This window comes from Mus musculus, chromosome 6 (genome assembly GCF_000001635.26).
Source record: "Mus musculus strain C57BL/6J chromosome 6, GRCm38.p6 C57BL/6J".
Taxonomy (NCBI): Eukaryota; Metazoa; Chordata; class Mammalia; order Rodentia; family Muridae; genus Mus; species Mus musculus.
In genome coordinates, this window is record NC_000072.6 from 114,282,635 (window position 1) to 114,310,386 (window position 27,752).

A 27,752-nucleotide genomic window follows, 5' to 3' on the forward strand; every position below is an offset into this window, starting at 1 on the left:
TAACTGGGAGAGAGGAGCAGGAACAGAAAAGGTGGGAGATGGAGGCTGAAAGGTAGGGGCGGGCAAGACGGCACGGACAAGCCCCGCCTAGAGGGCGTGTCTTGACAGCCCCGCCCCCTCCGCCGGCCCTGGGAGCCCTAGAGAGCTGAGAGGTTGCAGGCGAGCTGCGCGAGCCCAGGAGCCCAGGCGCCCGCGTCCAAGCGCGGCCGAGCCCGGAGCGGCCCGCGCAGCCCCGGCCGCAGGTAGGAAGGGAGGCTGGCGTCGGGGCACTGGGTGGAGGGCGGGACCCTAGGCTGCATCGTCCCCCGTCCTCGCCCCACGACGTGCGCCAGCTGCATCCCAGGGATGCTCCGGAGGCGGGAGGGTCCCAAGAGGCCAGGTGCCGTCTATGTCCTAGTTCGTTCGCCAGCCGACGGCGGGGTGCCCAGGAGGGAGCCAGACCAACCTGCGCCACATCCCCAGTCTCCGCATGCCTTATTTATTAGGGGCGGGAGGATGGAGGGGCTGGGGACTACCCGAGGATGGAGACATCTCCTTCCCATCCCGGGGCAGCTCAAGCTCTTAAGAAACCTTGTCTCTAAGAAAGTGTACAGCAGCTGGGACTGAGCGCGCGCAAGCTGGCGCTGCTGTCCTGTTCACCTGAGAGATGCCCAGTGCAAAAGGTGGGTCGGGCCAGGACTTCCCGTGGTTTGCCTTTCCCAGGTTTTTTCTCTTTCCTTTCTGTGGCAATTATCACGGCTTCTCCATGCTTCCCTCCGTACCCACCCACCCCATGGGTGACACCCACAGATGTCCCGTTCTGTGTTTGCTTTAGGCTTCCAACAAGAGACTCAGAGTGGGCAGCTTTGTACGGAGCCAATGTCCTCTCAAAACAGACCTGAGTCTCAAGGGGAAAAATGGGTTTTTGAAAGCCAGTTTATAAGACCAAGACACCTGAGGTCTACTGGCTGGACCTCCTGCCCACCCACGAAGATCAGGGGTGAAAAGGACTGTGGCCACATCAGGGAAGGGACTATGTCCAGCCGAGTGGAACTTGATGCTAGCCCCAGTTTTTCTATGGCAAACAGGGAATGTGTTGGACAAAAGAAAAAAAAAATGGTGTGCTGGGTCCTGCCTATGTTCTCTGTTGTGAACTTTGGTGGAAACAGTGGAGCGTGCATACCCCAACTTCCAAATTGCAAAACAAAAGCGATCTGTGGGAATTCAAAGTGCCCTGCAGTCTTTCCCCACCCCAGTTCTGGAAAGGATGGATCAGGTCTTGATCAAAGCATCCTCAGACCCTCTTCCAAACGAAGGAGGCAGAAAGAAAGTGGCTCTGGGAGGTGTAAGTCCCTGCAGAGAAGAGAGAAAGAGGGAGCTTTCCCTAGAGCTGGAGGGCAAAATGGCTGAGCCTCCCTTGAGCCTCAGAAAGGAATTGCCAGGCAGGCGGCAAACAAAGAAAGCGCTCTGCTCCAGCCAAGTGCTGGCTTGGTGGCCAGTGGCTAGAGGACAAACAGTGAGTCCCAGGCAGTGAGACACAGGCTGCCCTGTCCCCAGAGCTTCTGTGGAGTGGGGTTCCCTGAGAAAGGCACAGGAGACAGACGGCCGGTCACCACTGAGGGAAAAAACGGCAATGATCAGTCCCCAGTGGAAACCGTGTTCTGGGGACCCACATTTGTTGAGAAGTAAGGTCTCCTGGGTGAGGCTCTAACGAGGGGTCCAGAGGTCAAAGAATAGGCAGCTAAGAGGGTGAAGGCAAGGCTAAAGAAAGATGCACATAACTCCACACTAGTCTCAGCCCAGTATTTGACATTCCTGGCAACCCAGGAGAAAGGGATGTGAATTTGTTTATGTGAGACCCAGAACTCAGGAAGAACTCAATATGTGTTCCAGAATAAAGCCCACCTGGGTGGAAGGCGATTGCCTAATAATGGTCCAGCTAGCTATGACCTGCCCTTACGTCTACCTGTGTTGCTGAGGCAGGAAGGTTATAAAATGCTTTGTTCAAATCCACACCCAGGAACGAATGAATATGCCTTGGGCTAGGTACTTTTACAATTTCTTGGCCAGGTGATCTTGGCCAAGTTCTAATCCCCTTTGGAAAGAAGAAATGGAATGTCAAAATCTTTTGGTGCGTCAAGCTTGTCATTTCTAACCTTGTACAACAGGATCTGCTTTAAACCTCACTTCAGAAATGAGGAGAGGGTGACACAAAGAGGGAGAACAACTTGGTCAAGGTCACACAGCAAGGAGGAGGCAAGGCAATCCTAGGCTGCCATAGTGTGCTTCCCCGGTCTCAGTCTTCACATCTGTAAAGTGGGATAGTCAAGGGAAGAGTAGTGACAGTGAGATTTCATGGCAGACAGTGAGTTAGTCCCTCTGGACCTGCTGTCAGAGAAATGGCTACTTCTTTTCCTTCCCAGCAAGTGGCACATCTAGAGCAACATTAAATAAATTGCCTCCCACAGAAATGCCATTCCTAGGATTGGCTGTGAGAGATTTTTCAGGTCACTTGGAATTCAGAACTGTCTCCCCCTCCCCGTCTCTTGCTTGTTGGATGCCCGGCCCAGTGTCGACCCTAGCAAATCCAGACTTGGCCCCTATTTGCAGCCCTCTGCATTCCGAAAGTTCCCCCGACCTTGAGAGTCTTGAGAGTGGGCAGTGTCCCATGCCTTTTCCTGCTGCCTGTTCCATGTCGCGACAGGTCGCCCTTTGATCTCAAGCTGTGCTGAACCACAGCTCCCTGCTCTGTCCATTGCATTCCTGAAGCCAAACCCAAGGAGAGAGCACCCCTATGCCTCCTTGCCTGGTCCTAAAATGGAAACGTGGCAACAGGGCCTGTCTTTGCCTAAATAGGAGCTGTCTTTTTCACTCAGCGCTGCAATGTTACCAATCCTTTACTTGGGGAATAGTGGTCAGCCCTCGCTGAGATGGAAATGACCTTAGAATGACTTCAGATGACCTTGAAATGACTTCATCTGCAAAGAGTAGCTCCTCCCCCTGCTAATGAGAGCAGCCCCTCCCCCAGCTGATGAGGTCACCAAGTATCCACTGCTCCAGGATTTGTCGACTTTTTTTTTTTTTTTTTGACAGCTTTGCCCTATTCTCTGAAAGTCATTCTTAGGTAGTGGAAGAGAGCCTCCCCCCTACCCCCCACCCCCTGCCTCTGAGAGGGAAGAGGATGGTCAGTCAGATTCTAATCTCAAAATAGGGCTTCCTGGAAGAGGTGTCTCTGTGAATTTGTTAGACACCTAGCACTGTCCTCTACCATAGACTGACTCTGAGCCCTCAGAGGCAGAAGGAAGCAGAGAGAAGCCCACGCAGAACAGGGCCCTGTTTCTTGGTACAGGCAGTAGGTGTGAACGCAAGCTGTGACGCTTGAACAGAGACCTGGAATTCAGATGTAAACAGAGGAACAATTTCCAAGAACCCTCATCCTCACGCCAGCATTGCAACTACAGGGACAACTGTCATTGCCTGCATATTGACAATGTGCCACAGAACGTGCCCCATGATACACTTCTGTGTCATTTAATTTGTATAAGCTCCTGTGAGCTGTGTATACCTATCCCTGTGTACTTGTTGTATCAGAGGACAATAAATGGGGCTGAGTCTGAACTCAGCCATCAAGTCTCTAAGTCTCTTGCAGGTGATACCGGCCGCGGTGAAGCACAGGCACAGCCCACTAGAGAAACTACAGGGTCTCCCGAGTGCGTCCCCAGCATCTGAGCCTAACCACAGCTCGAGAAGACCAGGCATCAGTCAGTTGTTAGTGGCTCTTGACTTAGGGGGAAGCTGAAGTTTGGAGACCTCTGCCGTTATGATGCAGAACTGAGATTCTAGCTGAGGTCACCATCTTATCCCAACAGGTCCATGCCATGGCCTGTACTTCATTTAAAGCTGGCATTGGTGGCCTGCACCCAGCCACCACCTTTCCCAAACTTCCGGGTATCTCTTCATTTGTCCCCACCACCTACCTCCCTGCTCAGGAAGCCATTGAGAGCAGCGCAAGGAAGCCATCAGTTCCGTTTACCGTGATCTGACATGACACAGAAAGTGGCACCCGATTCGATGTGAGCTGCCTGCAGCGAATGGGCTTCTATTTTTATATTTCTCACAAATTGGAAATTACAAGGGGACCAGGTCTTGGAGAATGATTGGCGGTGGCACTCTAGAGGTGGGGGGAGATGTGCAGCTGGGTGGAATGGAGCACATTAGGATGTTAGCCCCCTCAGCTGGCAAAGCGGCCCCAGGCTTCTGGGGCTGGGTATAGTCCTGACACAAAAGTGAGGTAGAGAAGGGAGGAATTGGTGTCTGCTTGGGACAGTGACCCGCCACTCTGCTCACCTGTCAGCTGCCCGATGTCTTCAAGACCTGTGTTTTGTGCCAGCTCTTGGGATAGCTGAGCCCCAGACAGAGGGACATTCAAGGTCAAAGATGCCCTGGAAGGCATTGGCAGCAGGTTGCCTCCCTGGCCTTATTGCTTGAGAAAAGCAGAGAGCGCAGGCAGGCAGCCGCCATAAGGAGGCAAGTGGAAACATTTGGAGTTAATGTTTTGGTTGGTTGCAAATTGGTGCTGACCACATAACCCCTGGTTATCAGCATAGTACTTTACAGTTTGTAAACCGTGCCCTTGCCGGAAGGATGGGGGATGTAATCCAGGAGAAGAAAGTGTGGTCCTAGGGAAGAGTCTTCCCTTGACCAAAGAGAATCTTTTTCAAGCTGGGTTTCTAATAAATCTCAATCCAAGTGACCTTGACCTAGATGTGCAAAGATGTCTCTCTGCACAAGGGAGGGAATTCTCATTCCTCTAAGATGTAGAATTTCTGTCTTCAAAGCATTTTCTTTATTGAACCAGATGCTCCGAAGACAGGATTACCTTTACTGTCTTTTGGGGAAACTGAGGCTCAGAGTGCTCTGATCTGTCCCCTGGCTTCCCAGCCAATGTTGGTCCCCTTTACTGAGCTATTTCTTCCTGAGAAGGAGCCTGGGAATCACCGTGCTGGCAGGAAAGGAGCCCACAGCACCTGGAATCTAAGGTGGCTGATGACACAGGTGGGCTTGGCCAGAGGCTGCAGAGGGAAGAGCTCTCCCTGGATTTCAGTCACTGAGCCTTACCTGGGCTCTGGCCAGAACTTGTCATAATCTAGGTCGTGTCCAGAGTTTAGGGTTCAAAAGTATGATCCCTTGATCCCATCAGTAGCCAGACACTGAAGAAGGGGAGATGTGTGTTCTCAAACAGACCTGCATGACACAGGCATGCTCATCTGAAGGAACTGGGGTGACATGAACCACCCTCTACCTTTGTGAGGTTATACAGGGGGGCCTGTGGTCTCAGGAGCCAGGAAGGATGTGGAACAATGTTCCTATGTGAGCCAGGTCATCTAAGGCCCACTGTTGGAGCGTCACGTAGCTGCCAGTATGCTCGGCACAGGGCGTCGGGTGGCAGAATACAGTATAGAACAGTGGTCAGGATCACCTTTGAACACTTTCAATGCTGGCCTATGTGACATCTTAAAGGTTTGGGACACTTGCCTCTGGCGCAGTAGGCGAGGCAGGAGACCACCCATTTGACTGCTGCCCAAGTGCCCTCACCTCAGGGGCCTGGACAAGGCTGGGTGCCTCACTTCACCCACCCCAGGCCTGGCACTGTGGTGGATGCTCTCCTCTAACTCTGAGGCTGCGGGCAGGAGTGGGTGTCCTGCTTGGTAGCTATGTCTAGACAGGGTGTTTTGCTGATGTCAAGCCTGGTGCTTTTCCATGTTGTTCAGTTCCTTAAAAAGCACCTGAGCAGAGGTCGGGGTGGGGGGCGGTGGGGGTGGGCGACATGAGGAGATGGGACTCATTCTTTGCCGTCGCTGTGACTGTATCCAGAGCTTGAGATCAAGGGCTCACCTGTAATTAAGAAAGAAAGAAGGAAGGAAGGAAGGAAGGGAGGGAGGGAGGGAGGGAGGGAGGGAGGGAGGGAGGGAGGGAGGAAGGAAGGAAGGAAGGAAGGAAAGAAAAAGAGAGAGAAAGAAAGAGAAAGAGAGAGAGAAAGAGAGAGAGAGAAAGAAAGAGAGAAAGAAAGGAAAGAAAGGTCTACTCCCCCTAAAAAAAAAAAACCCTAGCATCCGTGGAGAAGGGTGAGAAGGGACCGTATGGATAGATGTGTGATGGGGTTTAAAGGCACACACCTGCCACAGAGGCACTGAATAGGTTTCTTCAGGAAGGAAGCACAAAATAAACAGTGTCCTTTCCCCCCAACTCCCATCTGACTCTGATGTGATACAGAGCTAACCACTGTACCAGTATCCTCTGTAAGGAAGCAGAGGCCCCAGAGTTGAAAGGTTGTCCCAGGTTAGTTCACAGACACATGACAGATCTGGGACCGCATCAAGTCTGTCTAGCATACCTGAGAAAGGAAGGGAGCGCTGCCTCCTGCCTGGCTTAAGGCTTCATGGACCATGGCTAGGTCCCTTCCCTCTCTGCATTGCTGATAGACATCAGTTTGCTGGACCCCATTCCTCAGGCTCCAGGCAGGCCTCGGGGAGGGAAGCTGCCCACCCCACTTCCCTTTCACCCCCTGAATTTCTCCACGACACCCTCCCGAGACTAATGGCTGGGTAAGATAAGCGCTCTTTCTCCAAATGGCAGTGAATGGCAGTAATGACAGAGCAGATGTGGTACCGCTCATTTGCTAAGGCATTCAATAGAACTGTCAACCGAGGGAGTTCAATAGCGGTGTAGGGCTGCTGACAGCCTGCTCAAAGCCATCATCCTGGGCCAGGGAAGAGCCCCCTCCTCCCATGGAGAATCACTAGGTCCCAGAGCTGATTGTCCTTCCCAGGCTTGGGCTTCTTGGCTGCTCCTGGGACATCAATCCATAGTATCTTTGGAAGACTTTCCTGGAGGCTTCTGGGGACCCAAACAAGTTAGCTACTGGGACAAGTGTCAGCAATCAGCTGTAGCAGATAGAATGTTGCACACCTACTGTGTTCTAGGTTCTGTGAAAGAAGAGATGTTCATTGTGGAAACTGTATCCTTTCAGGGGCCCAGATCACCCTTTCTTCTCTCTCTCTCTCTCCATCATCTCTATGGTTCCTTGAATGACAGGCAGAAGCCATGTAGATGGAGAACGTAGCAATAGGGGCTGAGGGTTAAATGGGTAGAGGGCCATACAGCAGACAGGCCATTCTCCATGTCCCATCAATTCAGCCTTGGAATAGTATATTACTGGGTTCTGAGGGCAATCTGGACCTTTCCCAGCATGAGGACTGATTTGCCTCAGTTTGCCCATCTATAGAATGGGAATAAAGGGGGATACTATGGCTATTGGCACAGCTGTATGCTCCAACCAGTCTTAGCTTTAATGCTGGAGGATAAGACAGATGGTTCAGTGTCTGGAGGTTACATGTTAAAGATTGTTTCAACAGAAGAGAACGCCATTGCCCAAGACAGTTTCCAGTTTATTCTTTGGCCTAAAATATCATTCTAACCACATTGGTCCCCATTGAGGTCCCCTAGACCTAGGAGGCTATTTCTCACAATTTTGAAGTTAAAACCACAAACATACCCACTGCAGGTGACCCCCTGTTACAGATGGGTAAACTGAGGTCTAGACAGTTGTTCCAGGCACAACAGGTGCTAGGACCCAGAACTTCTCACCCAGCCCTGCTGCTCTTTCCCCTGCCCCAAGCCAGCCCAGCTTGACTGTTGAGAAATTATTAAATAGAGTTGGAGGAAGGACTCAGGTTGCCGTGACAACGGAGCATGTGTCCTCGGGAGATAATGGCGTTGCACAAGGGGAGTGATGTGCGTGGAATGCTGATTCGGGAGCTTCTGGAGTGAGAGAGCCAGCGAGAGCAGAGGGGACTGACTATGTCTAGGCATTAGGCTCCCCTAGAGGATGCATGGGAGCCTGGACATGGGAGCCCAGGGATGGGACCTCGGCAGAGATGCTTGCTGCTGTGGCTTCTTTCTTTCCCAGCCGACTCAGAAAGGCACACTTCACTTCACTGTCATACAGAGTTAGGTAGAGGGGATGCAAATCCAAGGCTCAGGTCATTCCATCCAGATGCAGAGCTGGCCCCTGGCCTCTCCCCATTCCAGGGAAAGCCTGGCATCAGGGACAGAAGCTAACTGCTGGGGTCTCGGGAGGGGTGGTCTCAGGTACCTGCAGAGCTCTTGTTTCCCCCTGAGCGATAAGGACAATGAATGTAAAGATTCTGCTGGACAGCCAGGAACAGGTCAGCCCAAAGAAAGGGGAAACTGCACATCCCAGAGCCAGAGGCATCAGTTTTGAAGTCAAAAATCAAATTCTCCACTGTTTCTTTAGCTTTATGGCCCTGGGCAAGTCATGTATCTTTGATTCTCAGCATCTTCAGCTGGAAAATGGTGATGGGTGATGGGGGTGGGGGAGGGGATGCCATTTCCCACCTCACAGGATATTACAAGATGGTGTACTGCATGGGAGGTGAAGCCACCAGCTAGTCCCAACTGGCTCCCTCGATAGCAGCCACCATCTGTCATTAGCCTGAGGAGCAAGGCCAGGAGCAGGGGTGGCTGCAGCCATCTGTGAAGTTGCAAGGATGAAAGTAGCTGAAGTCAGTGCAGGTGCACAGGATGCTTGTCCCCAGGCTAGGACATCAGTAGAACACACAAACGCCTCCATCCTCGGAAGCAGACACAATGTTTTGCCTGCTGTATGCTCTGCGTCCCTAAAGATCTGTGAGCGTGCCATCCTGGCTGGGCTCTTTCTGCCAGCTGTGTAAATGACCACAGGCTGCAGAGTTTTTTGGAAGACATTCTCACCCCCTACCATTTATGTCTCTCTCCTGAACATCTGGTAAAACGTATTTCCCTCCTGGATTCATTGGTGATCAGAGACTAGGAGGGTAACACCTTGAGGAACCCCGGAGTGCATCGTTTGCATGCTGATAGGGATGTGAGCTGGCTGTCACCCCATTCCTTCTTGGAAGTGGAAAGAGGGAGTGCTGGATTTGGATTTGGGCATGTGGCCATTTCGGAGGCAGAGGGAGAGCTGCTAGTGCCCATAGAGATGAAAGCAGGAAACCATTTTGTTTGTGCTCATGAGCCTGTTTGAGCAGACCCAGTCTTCAAGCTAAGACTAAATCCTGTTCGTGATGGTAGCATTACTGGCTGACAGGATGGCAGGTCCCTGCAGTCAGGAGAGGGTCAAGGGACTCGCTCGGTGGCAAATGAGTACTGTTCACATTTTAGTCCAGGTTTTGGTAGCATTCTAATTTTTGAGGAGTTCACTGAAAGAGTTCGAAATGATCAACCTCTCCCTGGTACTTCCCCAGCTCCTTCATAACTGTAGTTTTCCTACTGTTATGAATTGTAATGTAAGTCTCTGTGTTTTCCAATGGTCTTGGTCACCTCTGTGAAAGGGTCACTCAACAACCCCTCACCCCTACACACACATCCTTGCAAAGGAATCACAGATTGAGAAGCACTGGCCTAGAGTATTTTACAAGAATGACAGAAAACTATGTTTTTAGAACTGACAACGGGTCAGGTTCTGGAATCTAATGCTGGCCTGTGTTGCCTGTAGCTGTGACCTCCAAATACCATTTCTCCTCCTGTTTCCCTACCATTATCCCATAATATAGAAGATGTCAGCCATCGAGCCTTTCCTGTGTCCCAGGTACTTACCTCACCTAACTCTCCAAGAACAAGTCGTAAAATGATACTCTATTTACACAGAGAGCTTACACAACTAACCTTTAGCCCCACAGTACTGCTCATCTCTGATTGTGACTCAAAAACAGGCTTCCTTGCTCCAAGGGCCTGGGTCTGACCCTGCTCTCCCCATCCTAGTTTGTGATAAACGTCTGATCACCCTCTGACCCTGAGCAGAAGTTCTTAGGTTTGAGCTGACTTCGCCGAGCCAGAGGAATTTTTTAGTCTCTATGCCATCTTCCGGGATCCTTGCTCTGTCAGCGTTTTTACTTTATAGCATGGAGTGGAGATACACAGCATGAAATTCCTCTGAACACAGATGTGCTGGCAAAAGTGAGCCTCCGACAGAGTCTTTATAAATATAATACCAGCATTAGATCCCGGGACCTGACCCTTTGTCAGTCCTAAAAATACACTCTCCCCTCAGGCTTGTAAAATATTCTGTTGGTTCTCCACCTTTGGTTGTAACCTCCTGGGGGGAGGGTTGAGTGACCCCTTCACAGGAGTCACCTAAGACCTTCAGAAAACACAGGTATATTCACATTACGATTCATAACAGTAGCAGATTTACAGTTATGGAGTAGTGACGGAAATCATTTTATGGCTGGGGGTCCCCAGCATTAGGAAGGTTGAGAACCGCTGCTCTAGGCATTTCTTTTCACCCTGACTGAGATCTTATGAAAAGAGGAATGAGATTTGTAGTTTTCTAAAGGAAGCAGAAAGCCTCACAGGAGTCTCTGATCTCCATCGCCCCGAGACACTGACACCGCCAGAGAGGGCCACCTCTACTCTCCCTCTTCTACTGCCTCCCAGAGGAGCACTCTGCCGAGGGACCAGAATGGCACTGTGCACCCTGGGACTGCAAATCAAAGGCTACCTGGGGCCTAGTAGTTACATGTGAGTGAGGGGCTCAATGACAAGGTGACAGCAATGCAGGGCCCAGCCCCCTCTCTAGAGGATGCAAATTCAAGTCTGAAAATTCTAATCAGACATCATATATCCACAAACCCTATTTAGCCCAAAGACCTTGGATTCTCTGGTGACCTTGGGTGACCTTGTTGCTGATGGTATACCTCTGGAAGGGCTGGATAAAGCCTGTGGCATTGTTGGGAGTGGGGTGACCCCAGTGTGGATGCTTGGTCAGGAACCCTGAAGCTGTTCCTGGTTCCCTTCACTGTTGAGTCACTTCGAGCCACTCAGACGGGCCTCCTCCTGGTCTCAAGTTCTCCATGACTCTTACTAGCCATGTGTTTAGTTCAGCTAGCCCTGAGAGATTTTTTTTTTTTAACTTCCTCCAAATTTGCATTCTGCAAACTCCCGTGGGAGTCTCCAGCATTCTGAAAGAGGCCGACTGGTTATTTAACCCCATGGGCTCTCACAGTGTGTTTGACAAGGCAGAGAGCCATGTGAGAGAGTGCCAAGTGGCCACCCTGCCACTCACTTCCTGATCCCGGTTAATCCTTCCGGTGGGCTGAGCTCGGAGCCTTTGCAGAGGAAGCTTGGAACCGAGGCCCTCCAGAGAACCAGCCTGTGTCACCACAGGCGGCCAGGAAAGGAGCTGAGAGGGCACCCACCCCTGGCCGTCCCTGTGAGGTTGCCTTGTGTCCAGTGCAGGGCTGGATAAGGCGCAGGGCTGCCTGCATGGAAGTCTGAGTAGGGAGGTTCACTGGGCACCCCAACCTAGTTAGGATCTACAAAAGAAATCAGTGGTCTATGCCCTGAGGCCAAGTTTGAATTCAGATCATTCCCCCCAAGTGACCTTCGGCTCCTCCAACCTCAGGTTGCTTCTGGTGAGTGTGTGCTCCCCAACTTCCCTGGGCACTCCAGGGTCTGTAGGACAGGAGACCTTTCTGCCCCCCTTTCCTCCCTGTTCTCTCCCTCCCTTTGTTTTCCTCCTCCTTGGTATCTTCTCCCCAGCCTCTGCCTCCTCTGGGTTTTCCTTCTCACCCTCCCCACCCCTTCCTCCTTCACATCCACCCACTATGCCTAGGATGCTGAAGCTAGGGTGGATGGAGAGACCAAGAGGCATCCTGAGCTGGCACTCTTGGGGGCTACAGAGCATGCTCAGAGCCAGTGAGGGGGTGGTCAGGGGCTTTCTTTAGAGGAAGTGTCAGAGAGGTTCAGCGTGAGGTCAGTGGGATCCTGGCTGCCTAAGAAACCACATCTGAAACACTGTCCGTGGAGCTGGTGGCAGAGCCCTGCAGCCATGCCACCTCTTGTGGGTCCCTCCAACTGACTCCAGTAGGCTGGCATGGAGTGTTTATACCATGGACAACAGCAGATGCCACCCATCCAGCCTTTTGCTTTGTTTCCTGAGAGTCCCTTGTTAAATACTCACTAGCATCACACTGCTTTGGAGACATATGCTGTCCTTGGACCTTAAAGATGGTACTTCAAAGGACATGCTTGCATCCAGTACTACTGTAGGGGGAACTGAGTTCCATCTGTACAAAGCTGGCACCTCCCTTACAGGGACCAGGCAGTGGTGCCAAATACCCTCACATCAGTTTCCCCATGTGCTGGTGGCCCTGTGTGCCATCAGAGAACTATGCTTAGCAGTTTGGGCATCCAATCCAAACACCATCTCCTAGACTTTGGTAGGCTTTCCTTATCTGAGTCTCAGTTTCTACCTCTATACAATGGGGATGTGGTGAGGGAAAGTGAAATGGCACATGAGATACACAGAACATATTAAGCATACAGGAACCTTTAGTGGGTTGGATCTGTAGCCCCATTGCAGTATAAACATACCTTTCTGCACACGGGGCCCCATACAGCAACTGGCTATGCCCAGGGAGAAATCCATGGTTCTGGTCCATCTGTGTTCATCTATCAAATGCCCTGGGAACTCTGTAAGAGACTGAGGGCTCCATCTTGAATCTCATCCCCCAGTCCCCAGCATGGGACCTGGCTCACTGCATGCCGGGCAGATTAGATTGGAAATTGCCTCAACAAAATGAGGTGCACCACCAGACACTGAAGATAATTAGGTATCAGAGCAGGGTTTGGCAGGATGCCGATGGTGTGATGGAGAGAGAGTGGGGAGGCTAGGGTCACTGGGAAGCAGAGCCTCACTCCTCTGCTGCTTACACACAGAAAGAAACCACGGCACAGAGTGGGCAAGGTGCAGGCTCAAGTCTACACAGCTAGTGAGGTGTAGCCCAGGTCGTATCTGCAGTGAGCCTAGAACCAGGGGAGAAACTCTTGTTCACTCTCAGGCCTCCCAGACTAATGAGGACTGCTGGCCAGACTGTAGGTTAGGCCTCAGGAACTCTTAGGGCATCCCTGCCCCAATGGTGCTCTGTGCATCTAAGGGCCCCAGGGAGATGTGATCTCTTAGGTTTCTTCAGAGAGCAGCAGGACATGTCCTTGGAGGTTAGTCCTAGAGGAAGCTGCCTGTTGGGGACAGGCCGCATACCAAAAGTAGGATTAGGAGTTCCCCTCTAGAGCCAGCAAAATGGAGAAGTTAGCACATAGGCCCAGCAGCCCAGCTGGCTGCCCCCATTCAAATCTTGACACTCAGCTTCTGGCTAGGAGACCTTGGCAAGTCACTTTGCCTTTCTGTACCTCAGTTTACCCTTCTGTGAAGTGGGACTGTTGCCAATCGATAGCTTCAGGGCAGCCACAGCTGTTGTATATAGTTGATGTTCTCACCCAGGATGTTGGGGTACCTTCAGCTGCCTTCTCCCTGGAAAGGCCAGAGTCTCAGTTTCCATCTCCTTTTGCCTGGGCAACTTCATCTCCCAGCAGCTCCAGCTCTCCCATTGTGGCCAAACCAACTGGGATGGACTCTGGGGCCAGGAGGCCTAAAGCATCAGAGGATTTACCCAGGCCTGATCCCAGGATGCACAGGCTAAGGGATGTGGTTTGTCAGACTCTTGACTCCAGGGCCCAGGTTAAGCTCTGTGTGATGTGGGACTGGTCATTTGACCTCTTTAAGCATCATGGCCCCATGTCTGCGAGATAGGACTATTGATCATGGAGCTTTGGTGTTTCATACTCTTGCCTGCTCTAGTTATGGAGCTGGGAACAGCACGTGCGTGCGTGTGTGTGTGTGTGTGTGTGTGTGTGTGTGTGTGTGTGTGTGTGTGTGGTTCTGTTGAGCCCTGAGGAAAGAACTGACTGGACCACCTCAGTGGGTTGCTGAGAGAGCCTAGCATCTAGTACTTTCTAATGAGAACTGCAGCTAGGGCTGCTAATGACCTTGGGGTAGGGTGAGGTGTCAAAAGGTATGCAGGTCCTGAGTGATCGTGGAGAGTTGAAAGACTGAAAGCGACTCTTGTGCTGTATGATTCTGAGCTCACGCCAGTCTTCTCTGTGCGCCTTCTCTGAGCCTTGTGCACATATGTAAGTGTGGTAGAGAATCTGCCTACACCAGTTAGGGCCTTTCTTTGGTCCCCTTAAATGTCAGCTGAGGGTCCAAGAATCGGGTCTGTTTTAGATGTCCAGCTAGACACTCCTGTCACACTTGCCTGGCGCAGTCCCTTTTCCATGAACACCTGTCAATTTCCAGGACTCCACCTCCCTCGGGCCTCTCTTACCCGGGGTAGCTGTCATTGCTAGTTGCTCTCTGTGACAGAGTGTGTATACAGCTGATCATCTCTGCATGGTAGCTGGAACTGCCCCTTACTGCAACACCCTGTGTGTCCTGGCTTCGATTTTCACCACATTCTTGAAGCCTGAGGCCAGCCCAAGCCAAATATCCCTACTAAGCATTCTGCAGGGATCAGATGGGAAGCCATCCCACCAAACGTGAGGTCCCTCCTCACAGCTTCAAGGCCCAGCACACCCGAGTCACACTACCTCGTTCCTGTGGACATGCTGCTAGCAGAGCCGCCCCATGCATAGCAAAGCCAGAATTGCAAAGCCCTCTGAGAGTCCCTCTGACCGCAGCCCTGGGCTGGCAGGCCTCAGTTTCCCTCTCTACCTGGGGAATACAGTAACTCTCAGCTTATGTAGCTGCAATCAGTCTGGGCACTAGAACTCTGTGACATGCCTGGAACACAGTGGGTGCCCACTTCTCTGAAAGGATTTGTGCACAGGGACTTGGGTGCACAGCAGATGTCCCAAGGGTGGGCCTAGCATTTCCCTCTCAATCGGATAATAAAATGCATTGTTTCCGCTTGGCACCCAGCCAAACCCAATATTAATTCCTTTCTTGAACCATCACAGTTCTCAAAGAGATAAAAGCAAGTGGGGGCCATTACAGCTGCTGCAGGCCTCCGCCGTCCTGGTAATTACTGAGCGGAGGGGAGGGAGCAAGATGGAGCAGCAGTGGGCCTAGCCAGGGTGGGAGGGAGGGAGAAGGGGGAGGTGAGGGGAGGAAGGAGAAAGGGGTAGAGGGGAGGGAGAGAGGAGGAGCAGAATTCAGGCCAAGCCTGTTGCTCTGCCTCCTGCAACCCACAGTTCACGTGCTGGGACAATGGCACGCCTGACTGTCAAGCCCTGGTTTCTCAGCCTCTGCCTACTTTCCACCCACAGGACCACACCAGGCCCTCTGAAGCAATGAGACAGAGGGAGATTGTCCCTCGGGCTTCCCTGCTATACTTCCCTCTTCCACAGCTGGCCACTGGCTCAACGCTGGGCTGCCATCTGCAGGCCACCAGCTTCCAGGCCCTGCTCTGGGGTGGGGTCCCAGTGCCCCAGTGGCCAAGGCCAAGTCCTTGTGTCTCTCTTGGACTCGGTTTCCCAAGAATGTCTCTGCTTCTGCTCCTGACCCTTGGAAGCATTTGTCATGGCTAGGGTGAAATCTAGAAGCATGAGATATCCTTGGCCACTTAAGATTCAAAAAAAAAAATTAATAATTTGAACTGCTGGCTTTGGCCTCTGAGACCCCATGTGATGTGACTCCTGTCACCCTCCACCTGGATCTGTTCCCTTCCATACCTCTCTGCTGTCTTTCGAACACCCAGGTCTCCGTCCTGCCTTGAGGTCTTTGCATTGCTTTCCCACTGTGTAAAACACTGTGTCCTAAAGGGTCACATTTTCAACTTCTAATTCAAACTGAATCTTCTTGTTGTTCTGGCCAAGTAAAACAAGCCCAAGGGCTACTTCTGACCTATTTGCCAGGTCTGATCTAGGGCTTCCAGCTCCACACGCCTTCCTTACAAAAGTGTCTCTGGCTGAGGGACCTGCAGATCTCTGCATGCTTTAGCTGAGTTTCTGTCAGTGGTGTTAAGACTTGGTCACAGCTACATGGAAGAGGGATGGGCTATCTCTGAGACTCACCACTCTTCCGTCTGGTCTCTTTCATTAACTCCATCCTCTCAGAAGCCTCTGAGTAAGGCTTCTGTTTGCCTAATTATCTTTCTTGTGACCAATCTTGTTCCCCTCTCAGCCTCTGACAGGAATGAGCTGGACCTCTTTCTCTGGGCTGAGGAGAAGATCCACAGCAGAGGTTTTCTGCTGTGTCTCTCTAGGACTGACAGATTGACACTGTGGGACCAGAGTCTCAGAGTACCAGGCCCTCTATCTATATGTGATATTCCTGCTGGTATATCCCACAAAGCTGCAGCCAGGAGTGCTGGGTGGTAAATGTCCATATAGTGCCCGAGATTTCCTGAGGCCCTGCCAGCTAGTGCTGGAGTTACCCTGCATACCTATCTGTGTGCCTGACCTGGTTGTTCTCATTCTCCCATTTATCCAGATAGGGCTCAGAGAGCAGAGGTAGCTTACCCTGCATTAACAGGTGCTAGAGAGAGCCAAGGTCAGGCTCAAGACTAACGTAGCTTCAGGACCAGGCAAGTCCAAGGCTGAATCTTGGATCTTCCCTGGGCATCAATTCCATCACACCAACCTCAAGTTCAAATCTGTATCTTGGGTCCTTCCTGGGCATCAGTTCCGTCACACCAGCCTCGTTTGCTTATGCTCAGACACAGACATGAACTCACAGCTCTTGGCTCTGCAGTTCTTTCTCGGATGCTGCAGGTGTTCGGCTGATTCCAGACATACATTTCTGGAAGACAGAAATGACAGCCTGGCTCTCTCAGGGCCAGTTCTTCCAAGTGGCCCTGCCTGGGACCCCTGGGTTAGATCTGAGGACTGTGGACTTTGGACTGCCTTTCCTGAGGACCCAAGGGGCCAAAGAGTCTTAGAGTCAGCCACATGTGACCCTGGGGAAGACCTTTGCCCATCAGTGCTTCTGTCATAGAATGCCACAGGCCAGTGATGGATAATGGCTGGAGGCTCGTGGTTCTGGAAGCTGAGAGTCTACGGGAGATTAGCGGCATCAGAAGGGCCTTCTCGTTGAATATCTCTGAGATACGGCAAGAGAGAGAGGCCTAAAAGGTGGAATTCACTTTTGTAACAACGTGCTCCAGCGACAATGACATTGGTGGGAGTCACGCCTCACAATCTACCTGTCCTCTAAAGTGTCCCATTCAAAACATAGTAAGGGACACTTATTGGCATCTCAGAGCAGAGTTTCTGGGCGAAAGCCTAGAAGTACAAGCTAGAACATCAGCAACATAGCCCCTTCCTTCTCAGCAGCCAGCTCTCTGTGCCACACTAGGTATAGGGTAGGCAGCCCATACTGCCTCGGAGTCCCCAAGACTCGATGTATGCCAAAATCCTACAGAAGGAATTTGATTGGCTAGCTTCAGTCACATGGTCAGACTGGACTGAGGTGATTGGATCATTCTGAATAAATATGGCAGCTGGAGCGTACTGGGATAGACAGTGGGACAACTGAGAACACTGTGGTCACAAAAGCTAGCAGTCTGTCTTGCCTGAGATGGCAGTCTGCATATCCTGATTATGGAACAGGCCCCATCTTCCACCTCCTGTTCTCTCCGTCCTGGAGGGTACAGGCTGCCTCTACCTGAGGCCACAGTTCTCCCTAATGTGGCCAGGTCCAGCCAGAATGGAGATAGTCGTTCAGGACAAGCCTACCGCTGTGCAGGAGGCTCAAACTGAGTTGGCCACCTTGCAGAAGAGAAGCGGGATTGGGCCGTGAAGTTTTCCCAAGAGGAGGACACATGGCGCTGGGTAACAGGCTGCATGCGAGGGGCTGAAGGCCATGCACTGCACACCAGGCATCGGGGCAGATCCCAGGCACAATGCCCACGCCACCCATGGCTTTTGCGCATTCCCTGTGTGGTGGCCACGTCTTTCCAGTTTGTCCTGAGGGTTCCATAAGTTTAGTTTATGTTGTTTTATTGAACACCTTCTATAGAATGTTCTAGAAAAAAATTGACACAGAAGAAAACAAATTCCATGACCGTCTGTTTACAATTTAGGGGGCAGAACCTTAAATAGGACACCTGAAGATGGCTTTCCCAAATCCACCTTCCTTGCTATAAAATATAGGGCTCTTCGCTCTGCTCTGACATCGTTGGTGTTGTTGTTGTTAAATAACATTTATTCAAGTTTATATGGAGGATAGAGAACAATATCAGCTAGAATAATCTTTAATTTTGCATATTAAAAGAAAAGATCAGCCTGGTTCCTGAGTCCCAACATGCCTCGAGCAATGTTCCGCCCCGGCTTCTCTTTTCCATTTGGTGAAATTATGGAGCACCCCGACCATGGCCACAGCTGTTCCCGCACAGCCTATCCCGCATGTCTCCGCATTGGCAGGCCAGCGCCATGCTGCATGGACTCACCACTGTCACTCTGGCTGGGGACGCTCTGCAGTCACAGGCCCTGTCTGGGTCTCAGCTGCTTCTCCCCGCTTGTCACCCCCTGCTGACAGTCTAGCTCCATCTGGTGTAGCCTGTCCATTCACCTCCCTGCCCTTCTCCCCCCTCTGTTCTGCAGGCTCTGTGGAGAAAGCCTTTAGGAGAAGACTCCTAGCAGAGATCGATTAGGTAAGATAAGCAGCCAGGTGACAAATCACAGCCTGGCAGACCCAACAGCTGAGTTTGCTGCAGCCAGGAGAGACTGGCACCATTGGATAGATGGGAAAACTGAGCAACCATGGGGATGGCTCAGTCTGTCAAGTACATCAACATGAGGCTCTGAGTTTGAGCCCCAGCACCAGTGTAAAAGGCCAGGCATGACCACATGGCCTGTAACCCCAGCTCCAGGAGTAGAGATAAAAGGATTGCTGGAGCTTGCTGGCAGCCGCTGTAGCTGAACCATGTTCTCTAGGTTTAAGAGAGACCATATCTCAAGTGACTACGACTGGGGGTGAGAGAGGTGGAGGCCCGACAGCCTCCTTTGCCGTCTCTGTGTGTTCCCAGATGTGCTCGTGTTTCCCACACTCAGCCAGGTGTGGGGGTGCACATTTGTAATCTCAGCACTGGGGAGGCAGAGACAGGAGGATTCCCCAGGACTTGCTGGTCCGTCAGCCTAGCCTGTACTGTGAGTTCTGGGCCAGCAAAAGACATGGTTTCAGAAATAATGGACAACTGCTGAGGAATGGTATCCAAAGTTGACCCCTACCCCATATATACGAGACACATACACAAAAGACAGAGTCAACAGGAGTTAAGTACTAGTACTTAGTACTATGACTAGTACTAAGTAATAGCACTCAGCTGGTAAAAGAGAACTGACCTGAAGGCAGTTTTATTTCTATGCTACCTCTTTAACTATAACTCACTCTGTCCTACAACAATCCCAGGCTGCAAAGCTGCTGTCCACGTGGACTGGAGCTGACATCTCGCGCCCACCTGCCAGGATCCCCGCTGCCAAGTTTGTGCTCCGAGACATGGCGACTGACAACAGCAAGGTGGCTGATGGGCAGATCTCTACTGAGGTCAGCGAGGCCCCTGTGGCCAGCGACAAGCCCAAAACCCTGGTAGTCAAGGTGCAGAAGAAGGCCGGGGACCTCCCTGACCGGGACACATGGAAGGGACGCTTCGACTTCCTCATGTCCTGCGTGGGCTATGCCATCGGCCTGGGCAATGTGTGGAGGTTCCCTTACCTCTGTGGGAAAAACGGTGGCGGTAGGTGACCACCTGGGACCATGTCTTTGCATCTTCTGGGTCTACCTTGAGGGGAGGGAGGATCTTTGAGATCAGGCCCTATTTGTCACTCCTTGTCCTCTCTTCAAGAGTCCCCAATGACAGTTGTCTGTGGAGGTGATATCAGAACTTCTGTATCTTTTGCAAGAGCTGGGGTGTATTTTGAACGAAGGATGCCTTTGGGGCTTGCCTTGGATACTGCTTTCCAGGCGGGACACATGGGAATGGTGGGTGGGACTCCAGAGCTGGTGGGGAGACTCAGAGCCATGAGTGTATCTTATCTCTCTTCTCCAGGGGCCTTCCTAATCCCATATTTCCTGACGCTCATCTTTGCGGGTGTTCCTCTCTTCCTTTTGGAGTGCTCCCTAGGCCAGTACACCTCCATTGGGGGCCTGGGCGTATGGAAGCTGGCGCCCATGTTCAAGGGTGAGTAAGGGACCTGGGCATATGGAGGGGCCTCACCCAAGATCCTCCGGGACAAGGAAGCTATGGGCCCATTTCTAAGAATGCAGCGGCAAGCCCTGTGCATGTTTCTCTCCAGGTGTGGGCCTCGCGGCAGCTGTGCTGTCCTTCTGGCTGAACATCTACTACATCGTCATCATCTCCTGGGCCATCTACTACCTGTACAACTCCTTCACCACGGTGAGTGGTCACCGGCCAGCACCTACAGGGCCTGTGGGCATCCTCAGTGTACTCACTGGGTCAATCCTTGAATGAGGAGTCAAGGGGTGTAGCTTGTCTCCTATAGTGTCTTCCCTGACCAGCCATGCTGAGAGTCACAGTCTCGCACCCCAGGCATCCCACATCTGGATCCGATAGCCATTTGGTATGGACTCAGCTAGCGTGGGTTGGAATGCTAACTCTACTGTCTATCAGCTGTGCAACATCAGGAACCAGCTTTAACTTCTCTGAGACCTAACCGATCTCATTTATAAATGTGACCCAGCAATTCTGTTTCCACAGAAGCAAAAGCAGGGTCTCAGACACACGGGGCTCAATGCCCATATGTTTACAGCATCATGTTTTATAAGAGCCATTCAGAAGCCACCCCGGGGTCCCCAGGGAACACGTGTGACTGGATGCACATGTGTGTGTGACAAAGGAAACAACTCTGACCCATGTACCGTGGACATGAAATTTGAAGACGTTAAGGCCATCACAGAAAATGGATGCTGTGTGATTCTGCCTGCATGTGCTTCTTAAGGTGGTCAGATTCCAGGAGACAGGAGTCATCATGGGGAAGCCTGGAGGACAGGGAGTTAGTGAATAAAGGAGACCAAGGTCCTAGAGAGAACTGCTGCACACTACTGTGTGCTCCATGCTGCTCAGAGCTGCTGCACACTACTGTGTGTGCTTCATGCTGCTCAGCTGCACACAGAGCAGGGGTCAATTTTACACGACCTGTATTTGAACAGAAAGAGGGAGGAAACAAAAACTGAAACTCACTCCATAAATCACGTGTAAAGAGTCTAGAGCCAGGCTGGATGTAGGACAAACCCTGTCTGCTGGGGTCACCCCTGTGGACACAGCGTGGACACAGTATGGCTTGGAAGCTAGTTCTTGGAGGGGCAAGAGTTCAGATTTGGGTGGTGTGATCTTGCCCACCTTCCTCTGAGAGCTCTCGGGGAAGAAGAGATGGAAAATCGGTTGTGAGCAAGTGTGTGGGGCTATGAGGATGGGCTGGGTGAGTGGGGTCCTCTCTGGCCAGCCCCAGGGGCTGAGTGGGATCTGTCTGTGACTCTGCCCTTGCAGACCCTGCCATGGAAACAGTGTGACAACCCGTGGAACACTGACCGCTGCTTCTCCAACTACAGCCTGGTCAATACCACCAACATGACCAGCGCCGTGGTGGAGTTCTGGGAGTGAGTGGGGGCTGGGGTGAGGCTGGGGAGGGTGTGCCAGCTGGGTGGTGGCAGGCAATGTGGTGTTTCCTTCAGCCATTCATTCCTGAATGTTTCTTGAATGCCTACTGTGTGCCGGTAGAGATCTGGGATTGCCAATAGACAGTGACAGCAGCAGGTGGCTCATATAGGCAGGGAGACGTGCAGGGTAGGGGAGGTGGCCTGGAACAGCCTACAGGAGAGTGTGGCTGCTCACCATCACATGTGGGGTTGGGTGGTCAGTGGTACTTAGTGGGGAGGAACATGTGTTAGGCACAGTGAGGGGGCAGCTACAGAGGGTGCCCAGTGAGGAGCTCTGCTGAGGGATTAAGGTGCACGGCAGATGTTGGGAAGTCTCAGTCATCTGTTCTCCAGACTCAGACAAGGGGGTCCTGTGCACTACAAGGTCTCAGGCAGGAGAGTGACCACATGGTCCTTCCTGGAACTTATGAGGAGTCCATGGGGCTGGATAAGCAGAGCCATGGAGAGATGAAAGCTTAGTAGCCCAGGAGTCGAGGTTGACACCAATGACTGCAACTCTCCAGGGTGAGAGTCCTGGCCCACAGTCCCTGTCCAAACCACAAGGTCACAGTGTGACTGGGACACCCGGGTGGGGTGGGGTGGTATGGTCTACATCAGAGCCATGGACACTCACCTCCTGCTGGCCCTGTGTGACCCTTTTCTCTGTCCTCTGTCTCCAGGCGCAACATGCACCAGATGACAGATGGACTGGACAAGCCAGGACAGATCCGCTGGCCTCTGGCCATCACACTGGCCATTGCCTGGGTGCTCGTGTATTTCTGCATCTGGAAGGGTGTTGGTTGGACTGGAAAGGTAGGGACATGCGTGAATAATGGAGACACACAGGAGAAGGGGCAGGTCGATGTAGGAGGTGGGTCCTGGCCCAGGGCCCATGACTCCCATATGATCCATCTAACTTAAGTTAAAGTCCTTTCCACTCTCCATGCCTGGGCTCATTCTTCTGAAACGGGATGAGCCAGTGTCAAGGTCACAGATGCCACTGGGCTTGACGGAGCCATAACCAGATGGCAGGTGTTTTTCCAAGACTATTGGACCAACTTCCTCTACACTTGTTCTGTGGCCACCCTGTGTCCAGTACAGGGGCCCAGAGTGCCATCTTCCATGATGATGGGATGGATGGTAGAGGTATATAACCCCAAGCTCAGATCCCCACGTGATAGCTAGTTGACTCTGTGACCATAGGCATGCCATCTTGCCTCCCTGAAACTTGTTTTTCTCCTGTGAGATAACATTTATTCGGTGGTTTCCTGGTACCTATCGGGATTTCCAGCATTAGGGAGGGGACTTGCCATTTTTATCTAGTTTATGTAAGTGAAGATGGGGGCCAAGCTGGAGCATCTGGCCAGAGCCTTCTGGACACTGATCTGGGAGAGTGTCTGGCACAAGTCGATTAAAGAGTTTGTGGGCAGAGTTAGCTGACTTACTCCTGGGCTCTACAAGTGGTACACACTGTGGTGCAGTCTAGTAGACCCCAGGACCTACCAGGTCCTCAGACATGGTGTGGGAGTCAGAAGACCCTTTATCTTCCCTAGGACTAAGGAGAGCAGAGGTGGGTACAGAGCCCTTCCAGGCTGACTCCAGGAAGCAGAAGAATGGGGGCTTTGTTCAGGGCCTTGGAGTGTTATAAACCCAGCTTCCCAAGGAATAGCTGTGTGCACTTGGGCAAGTCACAAGACCCCTCTGAGTCCCAGTCCCCTCATCCGCTAGTGGGTCGTCACAGGCTGAGAGACGATCTAAGCAGAATGCTAGCTAAGATCCTTCATGTGGAAACTCTGTGTTTAATACCAGTTATAACCATTGGTGGGGGTGAGGATGCCCAGCCATCTGGCTGCATTCACGGACTGGTTACTTATTGAGGACAGAGAGTAGGGACCTCCCCCACTGTATCATTTGGGGATGTTGACCCATCCATGATTGCTGTCCTTCAGCAAGTTTCTATTGGAAACCTACTGTGTGCTCAGCCTACTGCTGGGCATGGAGAATAGGGAAATACAGACAGCAACTAAGTGTTAGGCATGGCCTGTGTCCTCATACAACAGCCTCTCTGCTCACTGAGATGGAAAATCATACCCATTTGCTAGACAAGCAAAACTAAGGCTCTGAGAAGTTAAGAAATTACCCAAAGTCATACTAATGATTGAGTCCTCTTTTTTTTTTTTTTTTTTTTTTTTTTTTTAGGTTGGTTTCTTCATGGTTTGTGGCTGCTTTTTTCCCCTAATACTGAGGATCTCAGAATCCAATAAGTGGGGGGGGGGTCACATCAGACTTTGGGGCAGCCAGAGTCACAAAGAAGCACTGTGCAAACCAGTTCCTTAGTGATGGGTCTGACAAAAGACAAAGTTTAAACATACTCTGCAACACAGAGGCCACCATACCCTGCCATCTGCAGTTCCATTTCCAGAAGGTTCTCAAGCAACATAGGTCACAAGCTGGGAGAAGTTGGTGGTTTTAGATTTGGTAGTTGCACAGCTGGACGTTTTCCCAAGCGTGGAATGATACTTTCTAAGATAAAGATTTGTATACAGACAGGTTCTGTGTTGCATTTAGATCTCCATATAGCTGGAAAGCTGGAGCGGGGAGCTGGAACCTCCCAAAGGACTTTCTGTAATTAAAGATCATTTTCTTCCTGAGACAGTGAAGCAATGATTAGGAACGAGCTTGGCCTGTGTGTTTTAGCTTCACACACTTGTTAAAGAGGCCATTTTTTCTTTTTTCTTTTCCTTTTTTTTTTTTTTTTTGCATTTGTGCTCTTTTGCAAGGACATGTGCTCAACTGTACAGAACAAGTGAGAACCAAAATGTTATATGATTGTCAGACACCTACCAAGGGTCCACTGAATGCCATAGACTGCCCTAAGCATTGGGAGAACAGAGATGTCAGCCGGGACCTGTCCCTCATGTAACCAGTAGGAGCTGTCTATGGGACCTTGTGTGCATGTCCACTTGGACTTAAACTCTCCCTGTTGTCATTTGTGTCACTCAGATAATGTAGAAATAAAAAAAAAAAATAGAGAGATGGGGGCTGGGTGTGGTGGCACACATCTCTAATCTCAGCTTTGCAGAGGTAGAGATAGGTGGCTCTGTGCGTACCAGACCAGTCAGAACTACATAATGAGACAAATAAACAAACACCCACTACCACCAAACCCCCAAATTAGCGCTCACTTCTGTAACCCAAACACTCTGGATGAGGATCACTGTGAGTTTGAGGCCATCTCTGAGCTTCACAGAGAGTTCTAAGCATGGGGCATGGCCTCTGGCTCTGTGTGTGTGTGTTGGGGCGGGGGTGGGGGGAGGCGTGGCGTGTCTTCCCTCCCAGAATTGTGAGTCTTTCTCCTTGCCTGGCCAAAGACAGGCACTGGCCTCACGCACCTGGGAGGAGAAGGGACAGAGGATAGCCAACAGGAATGGGGGAGGTGCTAACCAGTGGTGGAGACTCCATGGAGGGGCTTCAGAAAGGTGGGCACGCCTACCAGGCTAGAAATCCAGGGATGGGGCGGCTCCAGGAGGAGGAGGAGGAACAGATCTGGTGTTGCGGAGAGGGGCAGCCCTGCAGTCCTTTGCTTGTAGGTGGTCTACTTCTCAGCCACGTACCCCTACATCATGCTTATCATCCTGTTCTTCCGTGGAGTGACGCTTCCCGGGGCCAAGGAGGGGATCCTCTTCTACATCACACCCAACTTCCGAAAGCTGTCTGATTCTGAGGTGAGCTTCTGCCTCGCCCCGCCCTGTCCCGCCCAAATGGATCCCCAGAGTCAAGAGCATGCTACAGGCACTAGGTATCTGAGCAGGTCGGATGGAGCAGATAATCCCTGAGGACTCCCAGGAGGCCGCGGTAGCGATGAAGATGTCGACTCTGACCTTGATCAGTTCTGAGGTTCTGATCCTCTGTCTGCAGGTGTGGCTTGACGCCGCCACCCAGATCTTCTTCTCCTACGGGCTGGGCCTGGGGTCCCTGATTGCTCTGGGAAGCTACAACTCTTTCCACAACAATGTGTACAGGTGCGAGGGGGCGGGCTTTGAGGCTTCCTTCCTGGCCACGCCCCTAAACATGCCTTCCTGGTGGAGGCACACTGAGGCCACGCCCCAGGATGATTGCCAACCCCTAACCCTGTGCCTACCTCAGTAATACACACTTATCTCCAGCACTTCTCCCCTGTCACATGCTGGAGGCCATACACGCTCTTCATCTGAGACTACATCCCCTGTGGAACCTCCATCTCCACGCCCTCTGTAGCCACACCTACTCTATTAGATCTCTCTTTACCTTCTTAGGAGACCCCTCTCTGCTCTACCTGCCTGGCTTGCTCTGGCCTTGCTCCTGTAGTTCCTCTTCTAGAACCCCTTTCCCTTCCCTCAGAGGTTATTGCCCTCTGGTCCCACTCTCCTGTAGTCGTCCCCAATCACCTCACCGGCCCTCCTGCTCTTCAGGGACTCCATCATCGTTTGCTGCATCAACTCCTGCACCAGCATGTTTGCCGGATTCGTCATCTTCTCCATCGTGGGCTTCATGGCTCATGTCACCAAGAGGTCCATAGCTGATGTGGCAGCCTCAGGTCGGTGCTCTACGTGGGGGAGGCAGGGCTTGCCATGATGCGTGTGGTCCTGAGGCTTGCACGTGTGGGCCCAGATGAGCTACAATCACCTCCATGATACAAAGCTCTCCAGGCTAGACTTTTGCCCTGCTCTGAAAACACTGTCACTGTGTGGGTTGTGCCCACTCTGTTCCCATGGACAGTGCCAAAGTCAGGAAGATCCTCAGGGTCTGACCCCTTTTTCCTTTTGGCCAGGGCAAGCCACAGCAGGAGGAACTGTGTGCCAGGTAGAGCCCTCTGAGATTCAGGGAGGTGATGTGACTTGTCCCTTAGAGAACTGGGTTGGATATGTCAGAAATGCTCTTTGCTATGGTTCCTGTCTCACCCACAAGGGAACCCCTTCTCCAATTCCATTTTCCCTGAACTCTCTAGACTCTCACCCACTGCTCTGCCCCAGAGTAACAACCAGAAAGGTTGTTACTCACAGGAGGCTTCTCCCGAACTCTTACACATCTCCTCTGGGGCCTCCAGATCCTCCCCTACCGCCAGCCCCACACAGACATCCCACATCTGTTCCATCCTGTTCCTTCCCACCGTATGAAGGGTTCATCTGCTGAACAGAAGCCCCAGCCTCCTCCCACCCTCTTCCTTCACCTCTCCACAAGCCCCGCAGTTCCAGCATCTGTCTCCACCTGCCTCCTTCATGTATCCCCAGCCAGCCTCTCTGCATGTGAGCTGTCCCTGCCCCTGGCCAGGTCCCCATGGTCCCTCGCTAGATGGTGGCCACAGCTCTACACCACCTGTCTGTCTTCCCTCTGGACTCTCGCTGTTTCCTAAGAGATGACAGTGTACAAACAAGGTTACCCAGAGGATGAGCTGAGGTCAAATGAACAAGTGACAGTGTGTTGCATGTGCTACTGGGTGTGCTAGGTGTGCTGAGTGTGCTGGGTGTGCTGCTGGGTGTGCTGCTGGGTGTGCTGCTGAGTGTGCTGGGTGTGCTGCTGGGTGTGCTGCTGGGTGTGCTGAGTGTGCTGGGTGTGCTGCTGAGTGTGCTGCTGGGTGTGCTGCTGGGTGTGTTGCTGGGTGTGCTGCTGGGTGTGCTGAGTGTGCTGGGTGTGCTGCTGGGTGTGTTGCTGGGTGTGCTGCTGGGTGTGCTGCTGGGTGTGTTGCTGGGTGTGCTGCTGGGTGTGCTGAGTGTGCTGGGTGTGCTGCTGGGTGTGTTGCTGGGTGTGCTGCTGGGTGTGCTGCTGGGTGTGCTGCTGGGTGTGCTGAGTGTGCTGGGTGTGCTGCTGTGTGTGCTGCTGGGTGTGCTGAGTGTGCTGGGTGTGCTGCTGGGTGTGCTGCTGAGTGTGCTGGGTGTGCTGCTGGGTGTGCTGCTTGCTATGGTGCTGGGTGTGCTTCTGGCTATGGTGCTGGGTGTGCTGGTAGCAAGCCCCCACTCTCTCTTTCTTTCCTCTGTTTTGCCCTCCTCACCAGGCCCGGGGCTGGCATTCTTGGCGTACCCTGAGGCTGTGACACAGCTACCCATCTCTCCCCTCTGGGCTATCCTCTTCTTCTCCATGCTGCTGATGCTGGGCATTGACAGCCAGGTGAGGCCCCCACCCCACAGCACCATGAGGACCCCCATCAGGACCAGCCTGGCCTTGATTGGCACCCACAGTGCCTGGAAGACCTGACTCCAGACGATCCTGGCCCTGCTGTCTGGCTACACGCCTTTCTATTACA

At 52.1% G+C, this 27,752-nt stretch overlaps 1 protein-coding gene across 1 annotated transcript in view; it reads left to right on the forward strand.

Moving 5' to 3' along the window:
- Slc6a1 (solute carrier family 6 (neurotransmitter transporter, GABA), member 1) overlaps window positions 1–27,752 on the forward strand; it is a 34,891-nt gene continuing 7,139 nt past the window's right edge. The window contains exons 1-11 of the mRNA NM_178703.4: window positions 1–242; window positions 18,421–18,470; window positions 19,229–19,553; window positions 19,866–19,997; window positions 20,113–20,213; window positions 21,324–21,433; window positions 22,153–22,285; window positions 25,063–25,197; window positions 25,391–25,494; window positions 25,924–26,048; window positions 27,504–27,616. Of these exons, the coding sequence (NP_848818.1) occupies window positions 19,316–19,553; window positions 19,866–19,997; window positions 20,113–20,213; window positions 21,324–21,433; window positions 22,153–22,285; window positions 25,063–25,197; window positions 25,391–25,494; window positions 25,924–26,048; window positions 27,504–27,616 (1,191 nt within the window). The 5' untranslated portion in view covers window positions 1–242; window positions 18,421–18,470; window positions 19,229–19,315. The remainder of the gene's footprint in view (window positions 243–18,420; window positions 18,471–19,228; window positions 19,554–19,865; window positions 19,998–20,112; window positions 20,214–21,323; window positions 21,434–22,152; window positions 22,286–25,062; window positions 25,198–25,390; window positions 25,495–25,923; window positions 26,049–27,503; window positions 27,617–27,752) is intronic.